General features: G+C 39.2%; 1 protein-coding gene across 1 annotated transcript in view; it reads right to left on the bottom strand.

Moving 5' to 3' along the window:
• Positions 1-9,172, bottom strand: part of LOC138045332 (trafficking protein particle complex subunit 12-like) — a 24,105-nt gene extending 14,933 nt beyond the window's left edge. The window contains exons 1-6 of the mRNA XM_068891783.1: positions 8,831-9,172; positions 5,108-5,209; positions 3,847-3,995; positions 3,687-3,747; positions 2,821-2,896; positions 931-1,676 (exon numbers count right to left, since the gene is read on the bottom strand). Of these exons, the coding sequence (XP_068747884.1) occupies positions 931-1,676; positions 2,821-2,896; positions 3,687-3,747; positions 3,847-3,995; positions 5,108-5,209; positions 8,831-9,055 (1,359 nt within the window). The 5' untranslated portion in view covers positions 9,056-9,172. The remainder of the gene's footprint in view (positions 1-930; positions 1,677-2,820; positions 2,897-3,686; positions 3,748-3,846; positions 3,996-5,107; positions 5,210-8,830) is intronic.
• Positions 9,173-10,000: the final 828 nt, after the last annotated feature.

Raw genomic sequence — 10,000 nt, 5'->3', positions numbered from 1 at the left:
TGGGCACCTGCCAGACACGAAAACCCAAAACACTTCGGGAATAAGGCAACATATTCTCCAAACCCTATGCAAGTGCCACTACCCCATGGAGACTAAGGGGAAAAGTTAACAAAAAAAAAAGTAGGCGAAGAAAGCTGAACCTAGACTGATACAAATCCCTAACGGTTCACTACCGGTATTTGTACGACATATTACTTGCCCATAATCCCCACCAGACAACTGGACCCAGTCCTCTGGTCCGTGCCGCCAAATAACCATTTCTGCCAATTTCGCAGGCTACAACTGTCAGAAATAGCATTTTCCATGGTGGCAAATTGACCTCTTCCACAATTTCATTTCAAATTAAAGCACTGTGTCATAGGGACCAAAAACGAACTTACAATCTTTGGTATCGAGAACGATGATGCATTTGTAATGTATAACAAACCCAAAGAACATACTTTCTTCAGTTGCTTGAATTTCTAAAGATTGCAGAAAACTCTTTGAAATGCTTCAATACTACCCATGGGACAAATTTATCATTATCTCCAATAGAAGTGAAAAGTAAAATTTGATTTGATTTGATTTGAGTTAATTTGTTGATTTCAGTTTACAATGTCCCCAGTTCGTGCTCCAGTGCTATCATGGTTAGACACTTAAATGAAGTTCCTTTCCTTTCCTTTCCTTTAGTCACTTATAAAGTGTACTTGTAAATTTTTGTAATAATTTTGTTACTTCAATAAACTGATTCACCAAAAAAGACCTTTATCAACTCCTTTTTTCAGCAACTCATTTGATAAACCAAATTTTTGCAGTTTAATCTCTCATCGTCACACCACAATGGTTTCTACAGACATTAACCCCCCCCCCCCCCACCCCCCTCCATACTGTATGTCTTTTCAGGGCTCAAATCATTAATTAATGTTTCTCTTACTATATGACGACACTCACCTGAGGTCCATCAATTACCAGTCCAGGAGATGTCAGGAATTGCTGATCTACATCAACAGGATTCAACATTCCAGAGCCAATAGTAACCAGGAACTGATTTGTCTGTGGATTGCATATCCAAGCAGAATGCCGCCTCTCAACCTCAGTTTGCTTGCTCCTCACCCATTCCCCCTCAGGAGATGTTGGGGCTGATGGTGGCTTAGGTTTCGGGGACAAATTACTTTCCAGCAAACTGAGTTGTGGATGTGATGTCCCAGGGCTCTTTGTAATTTGCAATGGATCTTCAAAGCCTTTCGAAGGTTGACTCGAGATCGGAACAAGCGCAGGCAAAGCATCTGAAGTTTGCTGTGGAACTAAGTCTTCTTGTATTACATCTCCAGTGTTCAAGAACAGAGGCTCTAAAGGAGGTTGAGCAGGCTCAGAAACTGATCCCAAATCCGACGGAGGTTCTGATAACTCAGAAAACATCTGAGAAGAGGCTGGATCAGTTTGCTGAATTACTTGAGAAAAAGAGTCATTTTCGGCTGGGGCAATGATTGAGTCAAAAAAGTTATGTCCTTCTAAATCACCACTTGTAACTGTTGGCGTGGAAAACAATTCACTTAGTGTGCGGTTGGCAATGGGTGTCGCCACACCTCGTATTTCCACACCCTTAAATACATCATCTTCTGAACTGTCATAGGAGTGTCTTGTCTCTGCAAATCCAGGACTTGGTTCTGGTGAACTTTCATTCATCCATTGACCTTCTAAAAAAGACAATAAAATTACAAGCTTGCTATAAGGGGATGTAGCATGGACAAGAAGATTACAATACTGTTGCAAAAATTGTAGTTTGCATTTCTGCCTGTTTTTGGAGTACCTACATGCACGAGTGTACAGTTTGCATGCCTTCATGTACTTTGACATAATTTAACAGACGGTGTACGGTGCAGCAGCCATTGAAAGAAGCAATAAAGTTTTCAAAGTAAAATATTTATCAATCTAAAAGTGACAAAAAAAAGTTTCTTTTTCAGATTAAAATTTCCCACCAGTGACCAGGCAACACGCAAAATCTACGTGACAATAACAGGGAGTCGTCCAACCATATAAAATAAATTAAGAGTTTGGAAAAGTGGCCACTCCGTAATCCATTACTTCCTCGGAGTGAAACTTACAATGTAATAGATTTTACCCTGTATAACGTCACACAGTTTTACTTGTCAAATGATGGGTGCAGTTCGGGAGTCAATGGGTTCTATCAACAATTTCCTTACATTCTGTGTGGTTGACAGATTGGTTACTGCCAACTCAGCACTAGACAACCTTTGTTGGCTTTTTAAACACATCATATACAATGTGATTATTATACCATGGCACCCGACAGGATGTGGCGATGCAGATCTGTATAATTCCCTAAAATCCACATTAAAAGAAGAAATGCCTGAGTAATCGTAAGAGCCTGCAATACATATGTGTAAAGAAACCACTGAAAATGGTCACTAATCGAGGGAATGGATCGTGGTCCAACCACATTACAATTTTGCTCCACATATCAATTGAAAATTAAAACAAAATTCATGATGAGAAACAAAATAATTTTTGTCGCTTTATTTATTTTAGCAAAAGTTGTGGCAAAATGCCAACTGCTAGCTAACCCTTTTATTTCAACAGTGAAAGCTGGTCGCAAATTGGTAACTCCTCCAGCTATTTTAATGACAAAGGGAAATAATTCAGTCACAAATGTGACTGCAGTGGTTGCAATTTCGAGTCCTAATTTACCATAAGCATGAAAATGCATTGGATGGGCCCAATTATCAGTTTCATTAATTGTTTAATTAAATTTCCGCATAATCAACACATGTTTACGCATAATACAGCCAAAAATTTCCACATATTGTTAAATAATCTCACCTTCAGGACTTGGACACTGCCAGCCAAACACATTGTCCATTATTTCAGGGTTTTGATAAAGCCATTTTTCAAACTCCTACAGTTGTATGAACAAAAAATTAAATCACAGAAACAATGTCTGTTAAAAGTGGAGCAAGTTTTGCCATTCTTCAAGGAACACATGCATTTTTTTCCAAACCAGAAGAGCTCTAGCCCTAAGCCATTTAGTTGGGGGGAGCAAACTAGAAAACCAATTGGGTTAACTTAGCTGCCCAGCTCAAACTTTCTTTTAGTGTTCTATTTTTATCTTTTATTTTTCCTCCTATTACTGAAATGTCTTTCACTGTATTTTTTCTTGAGCTAATAAAAGATTATTATTATTATAACAATATTACTGAAATTATTATAATAATTATTACTATCATTATTTTTTTCTCTATTAATAATTATTAATTTAAGTAGATTCAATGTATGTGTTGCAGTTCAAAATAATTAATTTTCTCTTGCTTTTAAATTCTTTGAAACCAGTTTAATTATTTTGATTTTTCTTTGTCTAATATTCATTATCATATCTTAAACAAAAGAAAAATCAAAATTGACGTACTGGTAGTTTGTTTGAACAATCTTGAACCATATTTAAATTGAACCAATGACAAAAACATGCAATCATTTATAACATTGCATTTTTCCCTTTAAATTTGTATTGCTACCAATAACTTATAGTAGCAACTTACCTAAGCAAGACCCTTCCAAATTATACATTCAAAAGCAATAGGCCAAGAAACAGAAGTTAATATTAGAAACTTTCTCTCACATTTACAACACCATAACAATTATTACTATGGTTGGCTGTGTTTTCGATTCACTGAAAATATCACAGGACAAACCTTAGCAGAAAGCTTTCCAGTTTTGGACACATTGCATGTTTCAAATGCATCACTGACAATCCTGTAAATTTGAATAATCCATGTAGATAGTGAGTTATAAACAAAAGATAAAGTTCTCAAGACTTTCTCTGCAGATAGTTTTATTTTCATACTTATGTACCTTGTAACGGTTTCAATCAGTTTATCCGTTCCACTGCCCTCTTCGGGCTGTTCTCCACCTTCTACGTTGTTCAGTATTGTCTGAGCAGACTCCAAGGAACTTAAAAGAACTGCTGTGAGTTCATCTCTGCTAACCCCACCATCATCAGACTACAATTCAAATAATAATGAAATGAAGATGTTGCGATTAACTCCAGGGTAAGTCAGTAGTTCGATCAGCTTGCAATCCTGTATGCAATGACACCCAGGTAGTGTTGCCTAAATTGCAAACGCCAGCTCATTTAACACCTAAAGTAACCCTTTCATCCCCTGAACCGGCACCTATTGATGCGTCAAACTTTCTGCTATGTTTAGCCTGCAGACAGGCTCACATGTTTGGGGTAGCACAAGCGCCAATGCACAAGAAGAATTTCATCATCCAATCCTTCTCGCACTCTTGCAGCTTCGCCACCAAAATACTCACTACATACCCTAAATAAGTGAGCCAGCTCGCAGGCTATCTGCTCTTCAGCGTTGCTAAAACGACAGTGAGGTCAAAGGTGAGGGCTAGGGTTAGCCTAACCTACTGACCCTACAGTGGTTGGTTAGACAAACCTTGGTCTAGGTTAGGCTAAACCCAAACCTAATCCTCACCCCCGCTTCAGCAAATCTAGTCATGTCACTCTCAAGAGGTAAGACATTAATTAGAGTGTACATTGTATAATTTTTGAGCAGGGATTGGGCTGTGGTGAGAGCTCTCGCCTCCCACCAAAATGGCCCAGGTTCAAATCCCAGACTCAGCATCATAAATGATATGTGGGTTTGTTACTCAGCTCTGAGAGGTTTTTTCTCCAGCTAAGTACTCTGGTTTCCTCTCTCCTCAAAAACCAACCTATGATTTGATGTGTTCATCTGATTTGATTTCCGTACGATGTCCCCAATAATATTACTAGTGCCTCAGCGCCAAATACAGATACACTTGACGCTTAAATAAAGCTCATTATTAGTAATTGCCTTTTATATAATATGGTCAATCACTGCAAACTAAAATTGAACTTCCCTGTATGAACCTTTTTTATCTTGAAGATCGCTCTTTAGATAAATACCGTAAAAAACACAAATTACATCTGGGCTGCATGTGATTCTTTCAGACGAAATCTTGTATCTTTAGAGATTTGTGCAAATCACTTGAGTTGATTGGAAACGGTCCACAGTTGCTTTGCAATATTCAACTCGACACACTAGCTCATTTCTATTATGATATTATTTAACAATTAAGTTACCAAATTGAAGATCTGGAATAGCAATCTGCATTTATCTTTCACCGTTCCATGTAAACATAATGCTATTCCTCCAATAAATTCCTCCAAGTCTATGGTACCACTCTGAAAAGAAAACAAATTAATAATAATAATAAACAACTAACATCGTCACTCTTTGGAGGTTGGGTGCCCGAAACATCCTGGAGCTTCCACTATTGGCAGCCAGCTCCAAGATGGAGACTGCACCGATGGCTGGCAAAACCTGACAACCCAGCCATGAGCCCCCACGCCCCCGAGAAGAATGGGCACCCGTCACACTGATACACAGTGGAAAGCAGAGGGTGGGGAGGGAGGGAACAAAAACCGCTTAACGCTCCACACACAATGCTCCTACTTCCCACCACACTGCTAAATAAGTGATACAGCCCAAAGCACGAGGTATTCCACGCATGCCCCAGTATACTACAACCACTGACCAATTGGCTGCAGTCGCTCCAAGTTGTTTACTTGGTTAAACTTCGTTTAACCTCATTAATAATTATTATTATTATCATAATAATAATAATAATAGTAATAAATCCCAAGAAACCATAGATCACATTTCAGGCTGCCCAGAAATGGCAAAGACAATAAATACAATGGCACAATAATCCATTCATCCCTAAACCGGCCATACTTTGTACTTTACTCTGTCTAATGCCAGACGATTTTACTCGTCAATGGGGAACCCCCAAGAGTCAATGGGATAATGTTTTGTTTGTTTAACCAGTCTTTTAGCAAGATTCTTTGCCATTTTTCTGTGGTTTCTCAGTCATTTTTACCCTTTTGGCATCTTAGCATGAGCCTGCGGTAATCTTGGGTGCAGTAATGCATTGGATTGGCTTGACTTTGTGCAATGTTTGTGTTCATTTGTGGGAGCAATAGGCCTTAACATAATTCATTGCCTGTTAAAAACGTCACTGTTTTCAACTGGCTGTGATCTCAAAATGCAGGGAATGGCATCTTAGAGTACATATCTTACAATTCTTCCCGAGGGAGCAGCGATTGATGAGCAGCGTCTACATTCAAATATCTCATTAATTGAGGGCATATTTTCGGAACAAACCCATTGCTTGTCGTGCAGAAAGATAATAGATCACACTTAAAGGCAGGAAAAAAAACCTGGAAACTAACAGAAAATCAATTATGGCCTACAGGTAAAACACACTTACTATTTCAGTTCCCTATCAGACATAATAATAAGGATTAATTAACCATCTCAGGGATGGCACTAGGATTTTTCAATCTGGGTGCTGGGACCCGCATGTTCGGCCAAATTGGGGTCCCAAGCATTTTTTGGGGGTCCCAAAATCTTGGTGACCCTCTACGAGAAAAGAGTATATTTTAAATTATGAGAAAAAGAGAGTAACCAACTTGGAATTAATATTGACGCATATGCATATGCATATGCATAGGACCAGTCGACAAAGGCTTTTTCTAGAGCCGTTACATTCATTCCTGGACAAGAACTCTGTTAATGAAAGAGCACACTTCCCAAGGGTTTACGCATCACTGGTTTCCTCCCTTAGGAGCAATGAACAGTGACGTCTTTTGCTATGTATTTGCAATCAGTGACTTTCAGAGGACATTCCTCTGAAGAAGACTGCAGAAGGCGGTGGAAAATTTAGTTGTAACCTTTTTAGGTGTTTTAAACCCCATTTCTTAGAACTTCATTTATGGTCACAGAGCGCTCCAACAGTAGTTCTACAAACAACAGAATATACTGACAAATCAAAGCAAGTTGTATGAGTTATTTAAGTCAGTGCCTTGCGTCCTGGGACGCATTAAAATTTCGATGATGCATTTTTTGGATTTTATTTGCGTAAAAATGCACGATTTCTGCGTTAACGCGATCCCTGCATCTACAGCATCCTTTTATCGTTTGCGTGACTTACTGTTTTAATACTGGAAGAATAGCACATGTGTACTGACAAAACAATTTGTGTATCACATTTTTAGTGGTTACAACCAAAGGGTTAATTGACTGAGTTTCTCGTCATTCAAAAGACCCTATTTTTCATTTCTCTGCCAATAAGTAAGCATCAACAAAGTCACTGTTTTTTTCTGTCACACAACACTCAAAGCATGTCATGGCATTGTGTCTATTTTATTTGTTGCATCTTTTGAATTAAACCATGTATGGAGACAACATTTCTGACTAGCGATAAGTTTTCCCGGGTTTCTTTTCCGTAATTTCCACTGTTTACAAGGGGTCTTGCGTCTAAGGTAACACCCATGAAAATTTCAACCAATTCTTAGCCATTGCTAACCTGTACAGAGTTCCACATTCACGAGTAGGGTTGTAATCTCTGCTATGGGGAGTGGTCACTTTGTCTTGATTATATAGCCAATTGCCCACAAGACCTGTGGATCCTGTGTATAGAATAGTCCATGTTACAGTTGTGTGCTTAGTTACCTGGCCTATGAATGAAAGTGAGGCTGGAGTTGACTTTGTTTTGACAGAAACCTCACTGCTTTTCTTATGTAAATTCTTACTAATTAGCATGACAACAACATCATTAACATAAGAAAAGTCTGTATCATAAGGGTGTCTGGAAAACCCGAATAGCGAACAGTCACGAATACCGAACAGCGAATAGTCACGAATAGTATGAATAGTGCGAATAGTCGCGAATAGTGACGAATAGTGACGAATAGTGACGAATAGTAACAAATAGTGGCAAATAATTGTGGAGGGGGGGGGGGGATTGGGGGGGGGGGATTGTGACGAAATGACGAAAATTTGGTACCCAGTACTTCCTGGTCAACCACGCAGCAACGTTGGATGGGATTTTCCCGCTAAAAAAGCAAAGATGTGTCGGGGAAGGACAGCTTGAGCCCTGAGAAGAAAAGGTAATAAATGCACTGAGATCCTGTAGCTTATTTGTATAATTAATTAACGCAATGGTTATCAGAGTAGCTCGTTTGTCTCTTTAATCACAAACCACTTGCCTCACATTTTGATTTTTTTCCTTTTTACAGAACGTGTCTCGCCGGATCGGACAGCACAGATGAGGATGAGCAAATTTATGTTCTGTGCGAGGAGATGATCATGAGCTTGATGTATTAATGAAAGTGATTTATATTTTTGCATTTTGACGTTTGTTCTTCTTTAGAGTGTTTGTAAAAGCATGCACGAAACTCTCTTTCGACGACAGGTGAGCATATTATTTGCTTTGATTACGAGATTGTTCAGCATAAGGCGGTGACTATTGAAGACTATTCGTCACTATTCGCGACTATTCGTCACTATTCGTGACTATTCGCTGTTCGCTATTCGCGACTATTCGCTATTCTATTCGCTATTCGGGTTTTCCAGACACCCGTATCATGACAAGGTCAACACCAGCCTCACTTTCATTTAAAGGCCAAGTAACTAATTAAGCACACAACTGTAAAGAGGTCTATTGTCATTCCACTTGTCATCTGAGCCCTACCACCCGAACCTAATTTAGATAGTATTTTTAAAGTTTTTGTAACCAGGGAATTGGATTTTTTATTTCTTCAAAAAATACTGACCAAACTTCAACTTCTCGGATATTTTTTTATGCTGCCGACATAAAAATCAATCATTCGGGTGCCGACAAAGAATATCTGCCATCCGATGCTGATGGAGTGGGTAGCTGGTGGGGTGCTAATAAAAATGACACGACCCCACACCCCTACGTATATATTATATATACAAATCGTAAAAATTCGGCCCACCTCATTTCTATCGAATGCGTGAAAAAGGCGTTCAGCTATAAAGCCTGGCAATCTGAATCTTTCAGCGAAATCTTGTCGATTGACCAGTGACAATTCAACATGTCTTGTACCATCCTCTCTTTTGGTTGAAATCTCGTTGAATACAGCCTCGATATTTTCCAGTTCCAAACTACTCAGCTTCTTCACTGCATTTTTGTAGCGTTCTTTTGAGCTTCCCTGGCCCATCTTTTTTTACTTTCGGGAAATGACAAGACAGCTTCTAGTTACATCTTGGAGAATTTTCATGAACTTGCAAAGGCCGACTCACCACAAGCCACCATTTCGTAAAATGGAGGCAAAGGGTACCTCATATAATCCTAACTAAAAAGTCAAACGACCCGTGGACCCCGCCCAACGACGGCAACGAAAACGTCACAAATTTGCATACGATTGCATTTACACGCTCTGCACGTGCGTTTTTCACTTTTGTCCATTTCTTTGCCGTTGTTTGCAAAACATCAACGTGAAATAGCCAAATTTGAGGTTTAATGAAGAACGTCAGCACTTGAAAATACAGTTTTATTTTCTCTCCTAGACCAGTGTCATTAGGAAATTTAAGATCTACGACGGCGACGGTCGACGAAAACGTCACCTCGAAATAATACTTGGCTCTATCAAAAGTCTTTCGCGATTATTCAGTCTCGTTCACGTCCTTCAATTTGGGCGAAGTATCCTAAAAATATTTGGTTTTTACCAACGGAGTTGATAATGTAAATTGACCACCTTACAGGGATTCTAAAAGCTAACGTTTCGAGCGTTAGTCCTTCGTCAGAGCAAATCGAGGAATTATGGGTTGTTTGTAGTTTTTATATAGTGAAGTAGGAGCTAGTAGTCTATTGGTGGTAATATGACACAGTGAAAAATAGGAATTCATTAGTTAAATGAAAAGCGTTCGTTAATACCGTGGGGATTAACCCTAACCGTCGGGATTAAGGGTGCCGATATGGAAGATGAATTTTGTTCCAGATTCTTGCGGCTTTCCGTCGTACCTAGATGTAGGGAAAGGCCGCAGATAGCCATTTGTTCTTTGCAGTTTTTATGGAGATTAAAATGACGAGCGACTGGCTTAGATGCATCTTTGTCGTTCTTCTCAACATCGCGAAGGTGTTCGCGGAATCGACGGTCGCCTAG

The sequence above is a fragment of the Montipora capricornis genome, chromosome 4, assembly GCF_036669925.1.
Source record: "Montipora capricornis isolate CH-2021 chromosome 4, ASM3666992v2, whole genome shotgun sequence".
Classification (NCBI taxonomy): Eukaryota; Metazoa; Cnidaria; class Anthozoa; order Scleractinia; family Acroporidae; genus Montipora; species Montipora capricornis.
Note: the sequence above shows the minus strand (reverse complement) of the source record. Positions and strands in the feature narration are given on the sequence as shown.